The sequence below is a fragment of the Pseudorca crassidens genome, chromosome X (assembly GCF_039906515.1).
Source record: "Pseudorca crassidens isolate mPseCra1 chromosome X, mPseCra1.hap1, whole genome shotgun sequence".
NCBI lineage: Eukaryota > Metazoa > Chordata > Mammalia > Artiodactyla > Delphinidae > Pseudorca > Pseudorca crassidens.
Genome location: NC_090317.1, coordinates 94,969,019 through 94,992,237, shown reverse-complemented (window position 1 = coordinate 94,992,237; position 23,219 = coordinate 94,969,019). Strand labels below are relative to the sequence as shown.

General features: G+C 40.1%; 1 protein-coding gene across 1 annotated transcript in view; it reads left to right on the top strand.

Moving 5' to 3' along the window:
* LOC137216398 (amine oxidase [flavin-containing] A) overlaps positions 1-23,219 on the top strand; it is a 75,718-nt gene that overhangs the window by 25,258 nt on the left and 27,241 nt on the right. The window contains exons 3-4 of the mRNA XM_067722376.1: positions 3,758-3,895; positions 23,042-23,146. Coding sequence (XP_067578477.1) covers positions 3,758-3,895; positions 23,042-23,146 — 243 coding nt within the window. The remainder of the gene's footprint in view (positions 1-3,757; positions 3,896-23,041; positions 23,147-23,219) is intronic.

The following is a 23,219-nucleotide window of genomic DNA, read 5'->3' as shown; positions in this document are numbered from 1 at the left end:
ATGGTATGAAAAAACAATGGCTGAGGATTTTCCAGCATTGTTGGAAGATACCAGGAAACCTAACAAGTCCACAGCATGAAAAAGGAAAAGAAATTCTCACCCGCACACAGAAGCTGCAGTATACCAAAGAAAAGAGATCTTAAAAAAATTCCTTTAAGTCTAAAAGTAATTTTTTTAAAAAAAGAGAAAGACAAATTACGCATACTCTGAAAAAAATCAATAATTAGACTTATTGATTGCTGTTGAGTGACCCTTCAACAGCAAAAATAGATGCCAGAAGATAAACAATATCTTCACTGTTCTGAGAGTGAAAGAGAAAATAACCAGAATTTGTTACTTGCTAGAACTATCTTTTTATCAGACTGACAAAAATAGAGAGTTTAGGACCCAGATTAGAGGAAATTATAAAGGCTGTGTTTTAAGAAGAAGGAAAATGATAACAAATTAAAGGTGTGAAATTTAAGAGGAGACAATGAGCAAAGATACTGGTAAATATTTAAATAAAATTCAGCAACATCAACAGAATAAAACAAAATAATGTCAAATTTGTTGGGAGACAAATAAACCTGAAGTAAGGTACTTTTATGGTTTACAGATTAGAAGAAGGTTGATCACAGTTGATGCATGAAGGTTTTGTATTTTTCAATAGAAAGATAATATATTGATAAACTTTAGAATATATTAAGTATGCATGTTAATATAGCTAGAAAAAAAATAGGCCTGACAGTATAACTTCCAAACAAGTAGAAGAAAAACTTAAAACAAAAGGAAGAAAACCCTTAATCCAAAAGAAGAAATCAGGCATAAAACTGTTAAAGTGGGACAAATGGAAAGCCATAATAAAATAAGTAAAGTTAAGACATTTTAAAAGAAATAATAATATAAATGGGCTAAACTTCTCAGTTAAAAGGGGGGAAATGTCAGAATAAAGAAAACTCTAACCGAAGGATAGAAAAAGAGATAGTATACAAATACTAATCTAAGCTATTTTACCTATATTAATATCAGACAAAATAAGGTTTAAACAAAAAAAATGTTTCATTGAATTAAGTTTCAATACATAGTGATAAAAGACCCAGAAGACCAAACAATTCTAAACTTGTATATACTGAATAATGTAGCCTCAAAATATAAAGCAAAAATTGACAGGAATCAAAGATAAATGCCCAATAGTGTAGGGGATTTTTAACATACTTTTCTAAGTCAATAATAAATGAAGCAAACAAAGGCTGAGCACAATTAATCTTTTTCTAATGGACATGTATAAAACATGCATATTACTTAACAGAAGACTATGTTCTTTTCATGCAGAAATGGAAAATCTTTGAAAATCAACCATGTGCTAGGTCATAAAGTAAGCCTCAAGGATTGATATCATATAATCCATATTCTTTGACCACAATGCAGTTATGACAGAAAGATAACTAAAAAAATTCCAGTTGTAGAAATTAAAACATGACAAAACTTTTAGAAACATGGATCTAGACAGAAATTGTAATGGAAATTTGAAAATACTTAAAACTGCACAATAATGGAAATACTAAAATAAAGTTGTGGATGTAGCTAAAACCATATTAGAGGAAGATTTATAGCCTAAATTTTTGTATTAGAAAAGAACAAAAGGCTCAATATGAATAAGCTAAGCATGCAAGGAATTAGAAAATTAAGAGTATAAAAAATCCAAAAAAGAGGAAAAAAGAGCATAAATCAATGGTATAGAAAATACTCAATAAAGATGATCAATGAAACAAAGGTTGATTCTTTGAAGAGTCCTATTAAAACTAGACAAGTGTCTGATAAGATTTTTCAAGGAAAAGGAAAAAGAGACATCTCTAAACAATAAAAGGGATGAAAATGAAGATATAACTACTGATACAATAAACAATAAATAAATGAAAAGAAGAGGTCATGAACTTTAAAGCAATAGTTTTGAAACATATGAAAGGTATATATGATGAGAAAATATAATTTAAGAATAGAAAGAAATTTAAGAAATAGAAAACGTGAGTAGTGCTTTAACCACATAATAAATTGAACCTGTAATTTAAATTTTTCCCACAATGAAAACACTAAGCCTAGATAGCTCTACAGGTGTGTTCTACCTAATGTTCGAAGAAGAGATTATTCTATTTATATACGAACGCCTTCTAGAGAATAGAAGGAAGTATGATTTCTAACTCATGAGATTAACAGTACTGTAATACAAGAAAACAGACAAGGGCTGGAGAAGAAAGGAGAATCATGGGGCAATCTCAGTCTCACTTATAAACACAGATATAAAAATTCGAAACAAAATGTTAGCAAAGCATATCTTGCAATGGAAAGATAATATCAGGTTATATTACCCCAGGAAGGCAATGTTGCATAATTCTAGACAATCGATTTTCTGGAAATAACAGATTAGGTAAATTATCCCAACCCTTCCACTACATATAAGGAGACTAGACAAATTGCACTGTGTACACACACACACACACACACACACACACACACACACCTTCAAAGCATCAGAGAGCTAACAAGATAGTGAAGAATCACTAGACCAACGTCCAGAAAACATTGACCTGCTTTTTCCCCTGGGGGTGGAGAGGTGAGAGTTTGCTGACCACTGAAGAAGCAAGTGAGAGACTGAGAAGTACTTTTCAAAAGTCTTACAAAGCTAGGGCAACTGAAGGTCAAGTCCAGAGCCCACCAAAGTATGTGTATATGGAGGGATGTGTTGGTAAACTCCTTGTGCTTTGGGTTGGACTGCGTCCTAGCACTAAGGGTGAACAGCAAAAGGACTAGGCCACGTTGCATTTCAACCTGCCTTCAAATTGTCTCAGGCACGCAAAATGCAATAAAGTTATCTAGTATTGTTAGCGTCCCCAGATGCTGGGCAGAAGCAGACATAAATCCTCTCTGAGAAAGATATAATCCTCCCAGGATTCAGATAATTTCTATATTTTCTCAAATTCAGTCAGTGGGACACAATAAAAAATAATCAGGCAAACAAGGAGAAACGGCAACGCGAATTAGAACTGGTATAAACAACAAAATAGAAACAGACCCATAAGAAGTTATTACAAACACATGGAGGAATTATTACTCACCAATGCACAATTTTATTTTATTTATTAATTTTTTTACAATTTATTGATTAAACCATGGGGAAATGTGTTACTAAAAAAGCTGGGGAAAATGGAAAAGTGCACTTAAGAAGAGGAAAGTAAATTTTGGTTTATGGAGGAAGGTTTGCATATTTATAAAATATTTTTTAGGTGTATGAATCTTTTCATACCTTTTGGTACTCTTTTCCTATGATGCATTCTTCCCTGCAAGTGTTTTAAAATAGAATCAGGAGCCCACCAGTGTGGGCTGATTGAAGATTTCATCTGCTGGAAATCAGAGAATTAGGTCTAATAAAACTCTGGGTGACCCCTCCAGCAACAACCCCAAAGAAAAGCATAGAAAATAAAGCTAAATGCTTTGAAAAGGATCTAGATCGGCAGGGCATACTACAGTGTTCTTTATTGTTTATGCGTGTTATTGCTGAATCAGCCTCACCAATAACTCAACAAATGGGATTGCTTAATGATGAGTGTACTATAGGGTTGGAGTAGAGTAGAAAGATTTGATATTTTCAGTGGCACTTTATAAGAGAGATGTAAGGCACATTTAAATTGTAAAAAATAAACAGGGTTATTTTTTATAAGGCATAGAAACATGTTTTAGAGTTCTAACTGAAGTCTTCTGGACACTTTTTCTGTTTCTACAGAACCAACATGTTGATTACGTAGACGTTGGCGGGGCTTATGTGGGACCAACCCAGAACAGGATCTTACGGTTATCTAAGGAACTGGGTTTAGAAACTTACAAAGTGAACGTAAATGAGCGTCTTGTTCAATATGTCAAGGTAAGCCTGATGTTTTACTCAACTGACCAATAGGGGAGCATTTTATTTGGGAAAGCATTTGGTTTTGCTTTTAGTTGTTTTTTCTCAAAGCAATCATAAAAGTAGGTTCTCAGCTTTAAAGTAGTACTCTGCCTTTCTTTTCTTCTTCTCTTTAAAAAGTCCCTGCGGACTCCTGGAATCACTGCAAGTGGTCATGCTTTGGCTTGGTTCTCCTCCACCTCACCCACTGTGGCCCTTGAAGGCTACACTCCTTCCTTCCCCTCCCTCTGGAGGTGGGGGAGACACCAGAAATAGACCACACACACACACACACACACACACACACACACACACACAGAGCCCAGGCAGCCCCTGAGGCACCTAAGACTTTGAATGGGTCATTCATCCTCATCCTTACCTGACATTTCTTTGCACACTTTGATCATTTTCTCTGCACCTAGCCATGACTCTTGGGAAGTCTAGCTCCGTTATGCAGTTTCCTACTGTTTAAACAAGAGATTGTTTAAACTCTAAGTGCTGATATCCACTCAAGAAACAGCAGCTGTTGCCCATGTTATTCTTTCTTACTGAAGCCAAACATGGAGCAGCTGGAGTCTGGAAATGTGCCTTGAGAAATCAAGTTTCCGATCTGACATTGTAGCCCATTTCCTGGAACTAGAGTCATCAGGACAGGGCTTATTTACTCATTCTAATGCCAGGATTCCCACACCAGTAACCACATCACTTCTCAACAGACACATTTAAGCCTCCACTCCACCGCAGCGATCATGTGGGTCTGGCATCTTCAGGGCCTTTCAGAGCAGGGAGTGAAAGATACTTGAAGTATATGCACACCGATGTGCAATCAGGGAGATCAGGAATCTTGGGAAACTCTGATAGCTGATCTGGGTTGGTTTGGGATGCTTGGGAAAGTCTGGCAGTGAGACACATGAAAAAACAAACCAGTAGCCTTTAGAAAAACTAGGTTCAGAGGTCAAGGGAGAAAAGAAGAAACTACAAAAGAATTATACAAAGTGTTTATGAATGCTGGCTTCAACAGGCCATGATCAAAAAGGAAAAACTCCTTTGCTTCCCCACTTTGTCATCTCTGCACGGCATGTTGTTTACCCAGACTAGTAAGTGATAACGAAGGTAAGAGTAATAGCAACTAACCTTTATGGAGCACTTTTACCTGTATTATCATATTTAATGTAGGGAGAGAAACCAAATCCTTTGCACTCAACTGCTAATTAAACAGTCATATAAATTCACTGTCTAGTCCAACTGGGAAGCATATGAGTCTGATGATTATCCTGGAATCTGAGCAAACTTATGCTCTACTTTACAGAGGAGAAAACTGAGGTTCAGTGAGGTAAAGTGACTTGAACAAAGGTATAAAACTAGTAATGGTCTGCCTACCCCCTGAGCATACGCTCTTCATGAATTTTAGGATTTACTTACAAATAAGCACATATTTAAGATGCTAAACACTGTTCTTTTCATTTAAGACAATCTCATCTAATAAAAAGATGAAGAATAGAAATACTTTTAGGGAATTCCCTGGCGGTCCAGTGGTTAGGACTTGGTGGTTTCACTGCCGTGGCCCAGGTTTGATCCCTGGTTGCAGAAGTAAGATCCCGCAAGCCGCGCAGTGCAGCAAATAAATAAATACTTACCATTAAACCGTCCTCTCACATACTTTACCCTGCCAAGGAACACATATTTTCACCCAAGGTAGACAGCAAAGTTAAGGTAAAAAACTAGTGCATCAGTTAGAGATTAATTTATTTTATCTGAATAAGTGCCTTTCTTTTAGCGTTTCTAATAAATCATATCATTTCTGCAATGAGAAATACTCAGGGTAGTGGATGTTTTTATAATGACCAGGAAACTAGAAAGTGAGGAGGCCAGATTAGGGAAAAAGCAGAAAGATATTCATCTAACTATTCCAGGTAAGACTGATGATAAACTATATAGCAAAAAATAATTCCACTTACTTAAGAATATCTCAACTCTCACTGTTCTGTTCGCTTCTAGGGAAGAAAAGGCATTTTCCCCCTGGCATGATAGTGGATTGGGTTAATAGTGCAAATTGTTTTTGTGACACTTTCTGCATCAGCTCTCGTGACAACCCCAGCTTCTGTAATCTAATACAGTGTATTCTTTTCTGTAAATAACACTGAAATGAAGTGGGTGAATCACTGGAAGATTGCCACTGTCTAGTTAAACCAAGCCATATTCTTTATGATCCAGATTGCTTCAGGTCTTAAATTTTCCTGATGTGCAGCCTTAAAGAATGCTTCCATTGTTTCTTCTGTCAGCAGGCTGTAGTGCATCCAGTTTCAACCTACTCTAGGATGATTTTTAGTGTTCACCAGAGAACTATTCTTGACCTTTGCTAGATTGTGTTTACAGTGCAAGTTTTGACATGACTATGTGACGTTCCAAGCCTGAGCCTCAGAAGCACTGGGGACCGATGTTAGGTGGTGTTTTCCAACCTGTCCCTTCCCCCAGAGACTAAGTCTATCTGCTTCATTCTTAGAAGGTTCATATGGTTGTGCTAAATTCATTCACTGTTTCAGTAAGTCGTTACTGGACCATCAACTCTGTACCAGATATTGTTGTAGGCTGGAAATACAGTGGTGGATACATGATCCAAGTTTCTGCTCACATGGAGCTTGCCATCTCAAGGGAGGAGATCAGTAAATAAATAATATTCGCTAACATTTCTGCCTTTATCCTTCATGGATCTTGTGAATAGAATCTCTATTCTAATTCTGGTTTAGTAGATCCTGATTCTCATGTAATAGGGTTCTTGACTGGTTCCTACAGTGAGCAGGTTTTATGAATGTTGTGAATTCAATATGGCTTTATTTCGGAGACTACATCTGATTTGTGAAGTTAATATAAATTAATCATGTCTTTAACCTAAAAGGTGGCTTTGAAGTGGTGTCAGCTAGATATGTTTAAAGTGTTCTCTATGGATTCTTTTCTTTTGGAAGGTGTAAAGGAAGCAGGTATAATAATTACCAGAAAAAAAAAAAAAGGAAGCAGGTGGACTTGAATGCCTCTTGCATCGATTGATTGATTACTTGCATTAGTAAAGAAGATGCACCATCATTACGATCGTTTTATGAGTTAGTTTCATTGAGTTGTGGAGACTTAAGTTTAGCAGTGCCAGGTCTTGGAGAAGAAGAAAGAAATACTTGATTCCTCTTTTTTTTCTTTCTTTCCATGGGTTCCTCCAGATCATAATAATGCAGGTAGGGTGTCAAGAGGGAGAACACTGCCAGAGATGGAGCAAGGCATTTTGCAGGAACTACTTTAAAGGAGACATTGACATTTTCATGCATTCTCACTTTCTCCCTGCTTTTCACATCCTCTCTAAATAAAAATCAAGACTATAAATATAGACCACACATTTGTTTTTAGAGAATGGTGTCATAAAGATTTATTTAAAACAACATAGGCTTTCCTGATAGTAACAGTTCAGCAAGCAATTTTTCCGAGTATTCGTTCTGTTCTTCCCACAGCCATTTACTCCATGTTTCTATGCCAACGACTGAAATCACAGGCTTTTCAGAACGTGTGTGTTCTGGAATACTAAGTAATTTTTTTTGTTGTTGCTAAGAGGTGAACTTTGTTTTAGCCAGTAGGCTGTATTGAAAGCAGAGGATGTACTTTTTATCAGTTTGTCTTAATGCTTCCAGATATAACTGCGTCTTTGACCTCTTGCTTCTAATAGGGTGTTTCCTTTGGATTCGGGACAATATATTTTTAAGCTGCTTTTAACACCTTTCCATACCAACTCATAGAACTCTTTTCTTTTGTCAAAGAAAATTATACTTTCACTTTCAACCCCTCTCAGTAGGAAACTCAAGAAGCCAAAGGTGTTAGGCTCTTGTAGGGATGTTGATTGTCGTGTCTTTTTTTTTTTTTTTTTTTTTTGCGGTACGCGGGCCTCTCACTGTTGTGGCCTCTCCGGTTGCGGAGCACAGGCTCCGGATGCGCAGGCTCAGCGGCCATGGCTCACGGGCCCAGCCGCTCCACGGCATGTGGGATCTTCCCGAACCGGGGCACGAACCCGTGTCCCCTGCATCAGCAGGTGGACTCTCAACCACTGCGCCACCAGGGAAGCCCTCGTGTCTTTCTTTTAATCACCTAGATCCATCCCTCCTGGCTTTGTGCATTGGTGTTGCCTTCCATCTGTAATGTGCCTATACCTGTGTTACATTTGAGCTTCCCAATGATCCTTTGAGGTAATAAGCATTATTTCTCCCGTCTTACAAATGAGAAAACTGAGGCTCAGGGAGATTAGGAGCCAAAGTGAGGCTTTCCATCTCTTGAGCCCAGTTTCTGTGAGTTATATCACATCGTTCCTTATTCTGTGAGCAGAGTTGACTTGTGAACCCCTTTAATAAACTGCTCCAAGATATGACAAAAATCACCTTACCCCAACAGGCTTTGGAGTCCTAAGATGCTACTTTAGCTGTAAGGGCTCCTGTGGACTCCAGCGGTTGGAGGGGAGTGGGTGTGCCTAGGAGTCATACGTGGTACTGTTCACCAGTGTGGCCTCTTCTCTTGTATCCTGAGCCATAGATCTGGTCCCCCTCTGGCCTTCAGTGAGCGCTTGACTCCTGAGAAACCCTGAGGCCAGCCCAGTTAGGCTCAGCAGGCTGAAGAAGACGGATTCTATTATTGTGTTTAAATACTAAGGCTAGAGGTCTGGGGCATGGCTTGGAATTGTTGGCTGTATATTCTTTTTCATAAGTGACTTATGTAAACTTAATAATCAAAGTATGATCTAGATAAGAGTATTTTACTTTATGCCATTATACTCTGCCTGGTTTAAAAAAGAAAAAAAGAGGATTTAAAGTAATTTGTATAAGTCAGAGTAGAAGATGAAGAAAGACAATTAGGTAAGGACAGCCAAGTGGTAATGGGCCTGTGTTCATGATAAAAAATTCTTTGTTGATCATAGAAATGAAGTAATACAAAAGGGATTTTTTTTCTCTAAACTATAATTATACATAGGATTTTAAAAGCAGAGAGACTCAAAATGTTTATATATTTTCACTCTAATCTATCAAGTATTCAGTATAAAGATATATAGACATAGCTTGTAAAAAACAGTTGCTAGTAACTTCCATTCTTTTTTTCTCTCCATTTTTAAAAGACTTCATTTACTTCCTGTGGATCATAGGAAAGCTTAATGACAGAAATTACTCTTAAAGCCTTGTACTGTTTAGAAAGCTAGGTCGGCATTAGCCATTTTCTCTCAAAGGCTCCTTTCTTTTTCCTCTAAACTTTCAGGAGTAAATCTCAGATTTAGTTTCTAGAGAATGAAGTTTCTACTCAGTTGAAGTGACAGCCCACTATATAGCAAAGTCAGGTTAATGATTCAATTTTCCCCTTTCATTTATTTTTTTTTTAATTGTGATAAAATAGACATAAAAGTTACCATCTTAACCATACTTAGTGGACAATTCAGCGACATTAAGTACATTCATATTGTTGTGCTACCATCCACAGAATGCTTTTCATCTTCCTTTCATTCATTTTGAATAGGAAGTAATTCACTACAGAAGGCATTTTCTAGCCATTCATTGAGGACTAGTCTAAAGTCACCCTCCTGCCTTGGAGTGGCCTTCACTGGCAGCATAGAAAGGGGATTAGGTCAGACACAAAGCATTTCTCTCACTGAGGCTGTGGAACTTTTCGATCACCTCCTCAAGTGGGGCCCTGGCATTTTGGTTAATGGCAAAAAGAACCCTGTGAATAGAATGAAACATAAAAGCAGCTTCCTCAAGAGAAACTGCTCTAGTCTCTGTGATTACGCAACTCCTAGAGGTTCTGACCTTTCAGATTAGAATGTAGTTGCCAGTTTGAGGTTCATATCGCCCCCAGGCTCCCCCATCCTTGCTTTCTACTTCCTCCCTCTGTAGCCCCTATTCCCACCTCAGAGCACACACCCAAATACCCCAACCAAAAGCCTTAATCATAAACTTTTGCAGAGTAGCCTTCTAATAGTTGAAACCTTTAAAAAACCCCTAATGCCCTATGAATCTGTTACCAAACGCAAGTTCCAGGGCCCAATGCACAGTGAGGCCAAACAAACTGAAACGTCGGAGTTTGGGGCAGAGAAAGATTGATGGCAGGGCCAAACAAGGAGAATGGTGGCTCATTCTCAAAAATCCTGAACTCCCCAGTGGTTTTTGGATAGAAGCTTTTATAGGCAAAATTTAGAGTGAGGGCTGCAGGGTGTGTGACTTTCTGCTGATTGGTGGGTGGTGAGGTAACAGGGCGGTGCTCCAGGAATCTCTGTGCTCAGCCTGAAGTTACCATCCTCCACCTGGGTGGGGACCTTAGTTCCTGCAGAAGCACTCAAAGATATTGTTGTGTATATTCCTTGAGCAGGAACCAGGACCCTGCTTTCATCGCTGCACTATTGTTTCTTTTTTTTAACATATATATAATTTATTTATTCATTTATTTTATTTTTGGCTGTGCTGGGTCTTTGTTGCTGCATGCGGGCTTTCTCTAGTTGCAGCATGCGGGGGCTACTCTTCGTTGTGGTGTGCAGTCTTCTCATTGTGGTGGCTTCTCTTGTTGCGGAGCATGGGCTCTAGGTGCACAGGCTTCAGTAGTTGTGGCACACAGGCTCAGTAGTTGTGGCTCTTGGGCTCTAGAGCGCAGGCTCAGTATGCACTATTGTTTCTTGACTGCTCCTCCTTTGTTTCTGCATCCCCCTTCCTCCCCTCATTAGCAACTCTTTGAATCTGCCCTTTGGAACTTAGGGAAGGTCTAGGAGGCTGAATGAAGCCTATTTCCTACGAAGTAGAAATGGGGCCATGGAAAGGATTTGTTACAGGGAGGACCCCCACAGGGTCCTACTCAGTTTCAAATCCCATATCTTGTCCATTCTGGGCCTCCTGAAGAAGGGAAGTTGTCTTGTCCCACTGACCCTGCAAGAAAGTCTTTCCTGTCATTGCCCTGTCCTGCCACTTCACAAGATCGATGCTACTATATAGCCTTCTGTCTCAGGTGTGGACTCCAAGCTTTTTCACTTGTGTCAAATTCAATGAACGAATACCTTTTGAAAACCTAGTGGATCTCAGAGTTTTAGGGACAGTTATTCTTACTTTAGAGATAGGAGAAAGTTGTAAGAATGCAAGTATTTGGTTCAAGGTCCTACAGAAGTGAGTGAGAAAGAGACAGAGACAGACAGACAGACGACAGACAGATGTGAAAGCCTAGTTGATAATTAACCTTAGCAGACACAGAACTTGGAACTGAAGAGAGACAAATAATGGAAATAATGTTGATACTTTATATCTGAACAGCGCAGTATTGTTTTCATAGCACTTCATTTTTTTTTTTTGCCTTGTGCTTGGGTTTAGTGCAACTAGAAGAAGAAAATTCTAGGTGGAATCACAGAAAATTTGAGTGTTAATTATAGTTAAATGTAATCAACACTTTGATCCCAAAAGCTGCTGAACTGGGTCCTTTTCATTTAAAAGACTTTACTCATATCAGGTTTTTCACACAAAGAAAATAATTACCGAACTATTAGTCCATTTGCTTTCATTCCCATAGCTCTCATGTAATTTGTCAGACTCAAACGATACACAGTGAACCTCAGGCTGAGATTTAATTTTGTGTGTTTGCCAAAGTACCCAGTGTCCTAGTTTCCACAGCCATACCCAACAGATAAATGTCTCTGAAAAAAGCGTCAGGCTTTAGAGACATGGGAGGCAATCACTACTGGCTCACACTTCCTGACCAGCAGCAGGTGATAAAAGGAAACCCTGAGACACAGACATGGGTGCAGTCACTTGCTAATCTACATAATTATTTGGGCACACACCCAAGAAGTCCTGAGTATCTGTGACTTTCCCCCAATCTGTAGTGTATTAAAAAATACTTTTCTGATGTCCAAATGTTGGGAAGATTGTGCTAAGAATCTTACGGCTGCTGGTCCACCCTCTCTCCCGGTGCAAGCCCTTATCACATCTCTACTATTGTGATCACATGAGCCATCACTGAGGTAACTCCATCCAGTAGAGGGGCAGGGCTGCATCTACCCAGTCACTGGGATACACAAAGTGAATACTCTCAGTTAACAGCCTCTCTGGCAAGAAGTTTGCTTTGCCCTGGACCCTCTCCACCTGCTCTGATGTATTTTTCCTCTATACTGCCCTGTTCCAAGGGGGCAGAGCCCAGACCTGAGACTCAGCACAAAGCACTTGCAGTTTTAGCTAGATGTACAAGTGATTTTGTTGCAGGAAGGGGGACTCCTTCCAGGGCCCGAGAGTGAGCTCTTGTCTAACACTCGGAAATGAATTGTCCAAGGAGACACACATGCTGGCAAAGCAAGAGACTTTATTGGGAAGGGGTGCCTGGGTGGAGAGCAGCAGGGTAATGGAACCCAGAAGAACTGCTCTGTCACGTGGCTCGCAGTCTGGGGTTTTATGGTGATGGGGTTAGTTTCCGGTTGTCTCTGGCCACTCATTCTGACTCAGGGTCCTTCCTGGTGGCGCGTGCATCGCTCAGCCAAGATGGATTCCAGCGAGAAGGATTCTGGGAAGATGGTAGGCCACGTGGACTGGCATTTCCTCTCTCCTTTTGACCTTTCCCGAATTCTTCTAGTTGGTGGTAGCTTGTTAGTTCTGCCTTCCTTACTAGGACCTCCTGCTGTAAGATAACTCAAGCAAGTGGTTACTATGGTGCCTGGCCAGGGCAGGCGGTTTCGGTCAATGGTTCCCCTAACAACTTCATTTGATTTCTCCTATTTGACTCAGTATTGTGGGATGATGTACCCTTTTGTGCAGGAGAGGTATGTGTGAGAATTTATTCCCATTTGTAGCATTTGGAAAATACTCTGGTTATTGTAGGTCTTCTTTCTAGCCTATGTTTTCCTGCGTTCTCTCAGGCCCCTACCAGTGCTAGCCAGAATATGAAGAAAGCATGCCTAAGGGAATATTTTCCAAGCAATATTAATCCCAAAAGTGCTTTGCGAAAGAGGAGGTTTGTTGGTCAGATAAATTTTGGAAGTGCTCCATATTCTAATCCTATCTTTGAGAGCCAAGATGTCCATTAGCAAATTAGGAGTCTTATGAGGACCAGCAATTTAAAAAACAAAAGCTGTTGAACTATAAACCAGGATTCCCCAGATTTATGACCATGGAACTCATCTTCATATAGCACCCAGAAAGATCAGAGTGAGAAATGCAAACATAGAAAATGGTTTTAGGGATTTAGGTTCCCTAAGAAAGTGAGTCTCCCATCTTTCTCTTCCCTTCACACCTTACACATAGTGCATTCTAGTAAATTTGATGGTAATATTGATTATGACTATTTTAGAAAAGGTATGCCTGTGAATTGATATGGAAAAATCAGTGCAAAATTGGCATTCATTCGAAGGTCTTGTCTGAGGCGGGAAAAGAGGGGGTCATTTGTGTAGAAAGAGAGCAGACCCTTTCTGGGGCCTGGGGGAACTAGATGTGATATGAGATGGGCTATAAAAAAGCAAGAATTCCACCCTTCTTTTTATTCCTTCATTTAATAAGCGTTTCTTAGAACCTTGGTATTTGCAAGGCAATGTAGGAAATGAGGCATAGTCCTTCTCAGGTGTGTTGAGACTAGTCCAGAAGGTAAGACATGTACTTAATTTCGTTTAATACATTGTAGAAAATGGCAAAGTGCCATGGGCAATGAACAAAGTGCTCTAGTGCATCAGAGGAAGCTGAAGTGGTTTCCGACCTAGGCGGCTAGGTGAGATCTTTGGGACCATGTCTCTCTCATATCAATATTCACTCATGCCTACAACCTCCAGGCCTAGAAGCACATCCTAATAGGCTCTCGATGGAGGATCCAGCTCAGTGGCATTGCAGGTCCAATCTTTCTAACATGGAGACTGAGGCACAGAGGTAGGGGCCGGGGGAGCCTGAACCAAAAGCATGGAGACATGAACTCTGCCTCTGCCAGGTACCAGCTGGGTTTAAACAAATTACACACACACACACACACACACACACACACACAGGCATACCTCGGAGATATTGCGGGTTCGGTTCTAGACCACTGCAATAAAGTGAATATCACAATAAAGTGAGCCACACAAATTTGTTTCCCAGTGCATATGAGAGTTATGTTTACACTATACTGTAGTCTATTAAGTGTGCAAGAGCATTATGTATTAAAAAAAGTACGTACTTTAATTTAAAAATTTTTTTTGCTAAAAAGTGCTAACCATCATCTGACAACACAGGATTGCCATAAACCTTCAATTTGTAAAAAAAAAAAAAAATACACAGCATCTGTGAAGTGCAATAAAGTGAAGCATAATAAAACAAAGATATGCCTACTGTACATCTACATATATATTAAAAACTTAATACATATATAATGTGGACCTCTGAATATCTTCAAAGACATAGTGAACTTGCTAAATTTATCAAAAGCTGTCCAAATGTACCGCCCTGTGATGCATCTCACTTATTATGATCACAAGATTTTACCTTGGAGCAGTGAAAAGCAAGAGAAATCAGACATGGAATCCAGACATAGTAAAATCAAAAATGTAAGGAAGAAGAGTAAAGTAACTAAAAGATTTTTTAAGAAAAAGATTTAAGAGGAAATAAATATTAATGAAGAAAATGGACAACTATAACAGAAATCATCATTTCCTTTAGTCTTTTTTTTTAAGTTTTAAAAAAAATTTTATTTATTTATTTGGCTGCGCTGTGTCTTAGTTGCGGCATGTGGGCTCCTTTAGTTGCAGCATGTGGGCTCTGTTAGTTGCAGCATGCAGACTGTAGTTCCCTGACCAGGGACTGAACCCGGGCCCCCTGCATTGGGAGTGCAGTGTCTTAACCACTGGACCGTCAGGGAAGTCCCCATTTCCTTTAGTCTTTTTTGAAGTTTAATAGAGATAAGGACTAAAAAGAAATGGTGTAGGTATTTTTATTTTTACTTTTCTTCATTCAAATAATTTGACAACATGCATAGCTAAATGAATAAGAGGAATTTTATACAAACACTATAATGTGATAAGACCCAAGCTTTAGTGAACATTAGGATTACCTGGGATTTGTTAAAAACATAGATAGCCTGGCCACACACCCCTAATTTAGTAGGCCTGATGGCAGGATCCCCATACCCTGCACCCTGAGTTATTTTGAGGCAACTTCTGCTACAAATCCAGGAATCTTGCAAATGGAAAGGGTAGGATTCCAGAAAAGTTAGTGATACTCACTCACATTTATATGTTACTCTACAGCAGGGTTTCTCAACCAGGGCACTATTGACTTTTGGAACTGGATAATTCTTTGTTGTAATGGGACTGTCCTGTGCATTGTAGGATATCTAGCAGCATCCCTCACCCAGTTGTGACAACGCAAACTTTCTCCAGACATTGCCAAATATAACCTGGGGCGCAAAATCACTCCTGGTTGAGAACCACTACTCTACCGGGACCAAAGCCCCTTCATTCTCACTAGAGAGTGATACTGATCTTTCTAGATCAAATCTGGTAACAGTGAAGAGTACCTTTCCCTAAAAACTCTAGGTCCCCAAAGAAAAAGTTCTCAAAATGGTCTGTCCACCTACCCTCTAATGTCTCAGCTATTCCACTCAAGTACTATACACATCAAACACCAATATCAACTTATGTAGACTTCAGTATAAGACACATTTCCCCCCAGACTCTCTATAGGAGTGTATATCACTCAGAATATCCAAGGAATCTCAATATAGCACTTTACCAACCTCCAGATATAGAGCCTGAAGACAGTGTTATAGGAGGGAAGGGAATAAATGCCAATAAAGGGTTAATGAGTTGTTACAGCTGTGGGCAACTGAGGCTCAATTCCCCCTAGTTCTCCCTGAGGAACTGTGTGGAATATGCCAAAGAATTGCCCCATGAAGAACAGAGAAGCTGAGATAATTTATCCTTGTCCCTCACTGGCTGGGGTTGCCTTTGTGTCCCATGTTGAATGCTGACCATTGGGCATCTGCTGCAGAGTAAGCTTTAATAATCAGGTGCGAGATGATCCATCCTTAGGATAATCAAAGTCCAGTGAGATAAGCAAAGCTATTAAAGGATTTATTATAGGTATTTGGCCTTACCTAATTGTGGGAGTCTTTGTAAGGCTCTTGTCTTTGCATCTGATGCTGGAGCTTGAAGGGCAGGCAGTCAGGAAGGGAAGATAGATGTATGATGGAGGAAAGCAAGAACAAGCTGCAACCCACAAGCGTGAGCTGGAGTCCAGGTCAGTCTTTGTTGCCTCTGATCTTGACACTGTGGATGTCTTGCAGAAGCCAGGACCCTTCATCATAGTGCTAAATACATATACCAGGCCTAGAAGTTGTAGAAGCTGAAGGAGGATCCCAGAAGGGTGGAGTAGTTGCAGGCCCAGACGCTATCTCATGCCATGAAAATCAGCAATAATGTGTGTGAACTACAAAATGAGTGGCTCCTTCACTTTTACTCTCTAAATTTCCCATAAGAATCTCTCTTGTGACCCTAACCAGAAATATATAGGAAAGAAAACTCTGGGAAATCCAGTTCAGCCTGAACAAGTTGACACAGTACAAAGCCATCACACCATCTGTTTCCACTATCACTTGCTCAGTGGGCCCACATACGAAGTGGCCATGGCATCAAGGACAGAGACAATGTATGGGCTCAACAATAGGACCTTCCACTCACCAAGCCAGATTTGACTTTTGGCTATCATTAGTCATCAGGGAAATGCAAGTCCAAACCACAACGATATACCACTTTGCATCCACCAGGATGACTGGAATCAGAAAGACAGACGATAACAAGTGTCGACAAGGATATGGAGATATTGGAACCTTCATACATTGCTGGTGGGAATGTAAAAGGGTGGCAGCTGCTTTGCAAAATAGTTTGGCAGTTCTTCGAAATGGGGTAGGAGAGAATGGAGAGTGACTTTTAACGAGTAAGGGTTCCTTCTTGAGGTGATGAAAATGTTCTAAAATTAGCTGTGGTGATGGTTTCACAACTCTGTGAATAAACTAAAAAGCATTGCATTGTACACTTCAAATGGATGGATTATAGAGTATGTGAATGATATCTTAATAAAGCTGTTAAAGAAAAACAGCCGCTCATCCTCACAGTGTAATATTTTCATCTTTTTTCTAACTGCCTAGTTCTCCTGAGTTAATGGCATTTGTGAAAGAGGAAAAATATTTTTTTCAATGCCCTCTCAGTTATCTTTACTTACCCAAGAGCATCCAGAAGAACTCATATTATTTCTATATTAAATGGTTGGTTTGTAATGTCCATATATACCTAGAGCCCCTTGGGAAAGATGGCATAACAATGCATTTGAAACCTTTTATTCTTGATGTTATGGCATTATTTATACCTGAGTGTAATGGTTCTCTTTTTCCAGGGATGAGATTGCACAACTCGAGTGCCCATTGTTTTAGCTGTACAAGTCCTAAGAGAGGGGACTGAGCATAAGATGAAAATCAGGTCATGAACTTAGGAATGTGCTGCTAGCCCTTGAAGTTGTGTGAGAGGTAGAGGGAGCAGAGGCATGAAAAATGCAAACCATGAGACTGTGCAAATATAATAATAATAAATCCAGACGATGGATGAGTTCCCCAGGGAAATGGATGGGCCAAGGAAGGCTGAGGATCAGACCCCAGGGGAGTCAGTAGATGAGAGAAGAAAGGGTCTTGCAAAGAAGAACAGAGGAACCAGATGGCCACTTGGGAGAACCAATACATTAAGATAGGATATGGGAATTCCCGGGTAGTCCAGTGGTTAGGACTCCGGCACTCTCACTGTGGAGGGCCCAGGTTCAATCCCTGGTCCCTGGGGAACTAAGATCCCACAAGCCTCGTGACATGGCCAAAAAAAGAAGAAAAAAAGATAGGATAGATGTTTCCATGTCGATTATGATGGCTTTTTCTGGGTAAAGTAGCACTATGTATAATGTTTGAAAAGAGTTTGTCTACCTGCATAGAGAAAGAGGAAGAAGATGATTTTTTTAACTACTAATACAACACGATATTATTTAATGGGTCTCTTTTTGGATGATTTCTTTATTTAAAGCGTTGTTATGAACTATAGAAAATAAGCCACCAAAAGATTTCTCTTACAGGCCTGTCACAAAACAGTGGGACTAGAAGGGTGCCAAGGGATTCGTATGGGTTGGGCAGACATGTTCCTAAATCAATGCAGAACATATCTGTTTATTTTCAAGATGATTAAAGGAAAATATTTGGCAGCTTTCCTCCGTGGCCTATGATATTCTTTAATACCACTCATTTCCTTTTTTTTTTTTTTATAAATTTATTTATTTATTTTTGGCTGCGTTGGGTCTTTGTTGCTGGACGCGGGCTTTTTCTAGTTGCGGTGAGCGGGGGCTACTTCTCGTTGCGGTGCTCGGTCTTCTCATTGCGGTGGCTTCTCTTGTTGCGGAGCACAGGCTCTAGGCGCGTGGGCTTCAGTAGTTTGGGCACGCAGGCTCAGTAGTTGTGGCTCGCGGGCTCTAGAGTGCAGGCTCAGTAGCTGTGGCGCACGGGCTTCGTTGCTCCGCGGCATGTGGGGTCTTCCCGGACCAGGGCTCAAACCTGTGTCCCCTGCATTGGCAGGTGGATTATTAACCACTGCTCCACCAGGGAAGTCCCAACACTCATTTCCTTTCATTTAACTAAACTATAAAAGTACAGAGAGCTGAAATTCTCCAACATGCCAATCGGTGAATGCTACTTGCTGGCTTATCTTATAGGACCAACAATAAAGAATGATGTGGGAGCCACAAACTGTCCTCTCTTTATTTTTGAGCTTTATATAAATAGACTCATACTACATGTATCCTTTGACTTGCTTCTTTCACCAACATTTTTTTTTTTTTGCCACGCTGCACAGCTTGTGGGATCTTAGTCCCCAACCAGGGATTGAACCTGGGGCCCCGGTAGTGACAGCACTGAGTCCTAACCACTGGACTGCCAGGGAATTCCCGCACCAACATATTTTAAAGATATCAATACATCCATGTTGATTGGTGTTGTTCACAGTTTATTCATTTTCACTGCTCCACAATGGACATTAGTGTGTGTCTTAGTCCGTTTATATAAAGCTCAAAAATAGGCAAAACAAAACAGTGTATCATCTACGTATGTATACAGGGCAGATGGAAGAAAAGGAAAGAAATGGTAAACACAAAATTCACTACAGTGGCTCCCTCTTGTGCAGAGGGAGTTGGACGTGATGGGGAGAAGCACATGGTGTACTTCTAAATTTCTGGTGCTATCACGCTTCTCCAATTGGATGGTGTGCACATGGTTGTTCATTTCTATTATTCCTCTTTAAGCTATCTATTTTTATCATATATGGCATATTTCATAATAAAATGTTAATAACATAAAATAGCTTGCTCAGTACCATCAGTGTGTTAAGGACGCCCTCCCCCTGCCCTAATTGGGCGGGCATCCAAGAAATAAAAAAAATTAAATTAAAAAAAAAAAACCGTCCTCTCCTGGCAATAGTCTCCCTTTATTATGAACACTGGTAGATTGAAGGTGTGGTTTCTCAAAGGAACTTAAGTATTTGGGGCACAATTCCAGGGACACTGTATTCTACTCGACATCAACTTCTGCTGTGTCAAAGACATTTTAGAGATTAAAGGCCGCTTAGTAAGGGTAGGAAGGTTTCATAGTATAGGCACAAAATGGAACTTGACTTTTACCCAAGATTTTTTTTAATTTTTATTTTTAAAGAGCAGTAGCCATGTAGAAGTATTCCAGGAGATCCTGCCTCACACTCTTAGGTCTTAAAGGCATTTCTTGCTGAGAAGTGGTTTAGGATTGCAAAACAGCTGACACTTTTGTGACAAAACTATAGAATCACATTTAAGATACTGAGAAGGTCTGTTCGGAAGCAGTTCTCACCCAACCAAGAGCCGTCTCCAGGCCCTCCCATTTCCCTACTTTAGAGATTTACACATGCAAAAAGTAGTCTTGAGTTGTTTAGTTTAGACGCAGGGCATGGAGGAAATAAGCCTTCCAGGGGCTTGTGAGAAAGGAAGAGGTACGTGCCTGTTCCCACATACATGCATTTCTTTAGCAAATTTAGATTTTTCTGTGGAATAAAAGTAGAGAAGCCAGGGCTTCCCTGGTAGTGCAGTGGTTAAGAATCTGCCTGCCAATGCAGGGGACACGGGTTTGAGCCCTGTTCCGGGAAGATCCCACATGCCGCGGAGCAGCTAAGCCCGTGCGCCACAACTACTGAGCCTGTGCTCTAGAGCCTGCAAGCCACAACTACTGAGCTGGTTCGCCTAGAGCCCGTGCTCCTCAACAAGAGAAGCCACCAAAGTGAGAAGCCCACGCACCTCAACGAAGAGTAGCCCCCAAAAAAGAGTAGAAAAACCAAAAACTGCTAAGAGTGAAACACTCGTGAAATCCTTTTATCACCTCGGTGCCTCTGTCAACAGGATAAAAATTAACGTCATGGTGGGCCTTTATGATCTTCTTTTAAAATATTCCATGGCTCCCATTTCTAAAAAAGATTGCCAGGCTAGACTCTTCTCTTTCCCTGAACTCTTCACCTCTCCTGCCACCTCTCTTTGTTTATCAAAGCTCAGATCATGGGGTCTTTAGGACCTTGTGTGAAATCGTATTCTGGTTGGCATCATCCCGTGAAGAAGTTCATTGGGAATGTGGGACACATTTTGTTGAATTTTATTTATAGTACTTAATGTCCCCAGATGATTAAGCATATTGAAGGGTTTTTTTAAACAAGTTTTTTCAAAGCAAAGATCAGTTTGGTATGAGACTATTACTTGAACATAAGGAACATATAGATTTTTCCCCATTTCAATTAAGGGAAGAATTATAACAAGAACCAACTGTTCTGAAGGCTGCCCGTGATCTATTACTTAACCCAGTCTCTCTCCTCTCCATAGTTATTTTTGTGTCTGCCTGTTTTTCTCAGAACTTGCTTCTGCATTTTCCAAAGTTGACCCTGTTACCCCAGAGCTTCTTAGTTTCCTTGTTTATTCCTTAGAAACATAAAAGATGTGTGGAAGACTGATAAGTTTCATATTTCAAAGTTCTCTTTCTTTTAATCAGGAAGTTTAAGATGTCTCTAGGACAAAACTATCTCAACATTCCATCAACCATATAGGAAGCTAGAAATCTCAAGGTTTATAAACAAGGGTTTTGGGAGCAGGAAATTTCTGTCCTACTGTTTTCTAGCTAATATCCCTGGGCTTTAGTTTCCTCATTTATAAAATGGGAATATTAATAGCTCTTGCCTCCAGAGGGTTGGGGTGAGCATTACATGAGATAACGCACATGAAGAGCTTAGGCCAGTACCAGGCATAGAAAAAGATCTCAATAAATGTTAGTAATAATGGCGGTGATGGTGGTAGTGATGATGATAAAGGATTTGGAGTCTTAAAAAGTTATATTGGAGCACTGCAGCATAGCATTTTCAGATAAGAAATCAGGTCACATAATCTGCCAAGGTTATTTGAATTTGCTACTGTGGAAGGGAAAATTACTTCTTTGTCACTTAATATCTGCCATATATCCTTACTCAGTTGGAGTGTGTGTGTATGAATGTGCGCACATGAATGCAAATGCTCTTATGTCTCGTGTCCCTGCCTTGACGGTCAGGAGTTTTGCTTTAGCCCTTTTCTTAAAATCCAGCTCTTAATATTGTTCAGTGCACACAATAGCCTTTCTACAAATATTGAATATGTTTCTATTTGATAAAGTCAAAATCTTGTGCAAAATTGTATTAATAGACAATGTTTTCACCTTATGAAGGTTTACAAGATGTTTTAAAGAAAAAGGAATTAAATTAGGAAATAAAGGGAATTCCCTAGCAGTCCAGTGGTTAGGACTCTATGCTTCCACTGCAGAGGGCACAGGTTCATTCCCTGGTCGGAGAGCTAAGATCCTGCAAGCTGTGCAGTGCGACCAAAAAAAAAAAAGGAAATAAAGTCTTAGAAACTATCTAGACATGCTCTCTTTTCCTAAGGACTCACCCTCCCCTCACAGTAGCACAGTGCCTGTCACACAACTGAAATGAAGTAAATGGCAGCTAATAATTAGCTGTCTTTGTGTTGGAGGTTTTGGTACCAAGCCATAGAAACCAACTCAGGCTCACGAGAGAGGATTTACTGAAAGGATATCAGAGGGCCCACAAAATCAATGGGAGGCTAAAGGGCCACACTTGAGAATTGGCAGAGACCAGGGAAACTCTAGCAATTTAGGGGCAGGAACCACAACCATGGTCTTTAGAGCAGGAAGCATCTGCTCAGCGTGCTGCCATGGGGAAGGAGAACCCAGAGTCAACTTTCTTCTGTGCTTGGGTGACCCACTGAAGGGTCAGAGTCCTCTGAGAGTGTGTGATTGGCCAAACTCATATCACAGACCCACAGCCTGGCCGAGGCGAGAGAAAGAATCTAATCCATCGCCTTCTGGAATGGGAGATGGTACCCAGGACTGTCCTTTCTACACATCTATTCACAGAGGAGAAGATTCAGTTTCCCAAGAAGAAACCAAAGTGCTTACTAGGAAAGGGGAACAGATGCTGGACAACCCAAAATGGCAAATGCCCATTATTCCACATTTCTAATATTTTGATTCTTGACTTTGGGCATGGTCCATAGTCTAGTCAGTCTTTATTTAGCCTGTGTGAACCTTAAGACATAGTTTGAGATATTTCACTTTGTTATTCCAGTCCTGTATGTGGTCCAAAGACAGTCCTCCATGTCGTCATCCTGCTCTCATCTGAGTGGGAACATCCTTTCAAAGAGATTAGATAGGAACTCAGGAGCTGAGAATATTGTGGCATCAATGTGAGATACTGGGATGAGCTACCTTTATTTATGTATTTGTTTGTTTGTTTGTTTATTCTATGTAAGTAGAAACAAGTTCAAGGCTATTATTTCCTGTAAGTTAAAAACGGGTAATATAACACCAGGGAAATTTTGCTAATCTAATTGAAATTTGGGGCCTGTATAGGTCAAATATATTTACTGTCCGTCAAAGGTGATGTTTTTGACACAGTAGAGGATCCTGTTTCCTTGAAAATGGCTCGTAGGCTGGTTGGTTTGGGATTTTTTGAATGTCATCCTAATTTAAGGTATTATCCTTTGCTTTTAAATGTTACAGGGGAGAACTTATCCATTTCGGGGTGCCTTCCCTCCAGTGTGGAATCCCATTGCCTATCTGGATTACAACAATCTGTGGCGGACAATGGATAACATGGGAAAGGAGGTAAAGTGTGTGTGCAGCTTGCACATGACCTGTTACTGAAATATCAACAGCAAATGTTTAGTATCCATCCTTC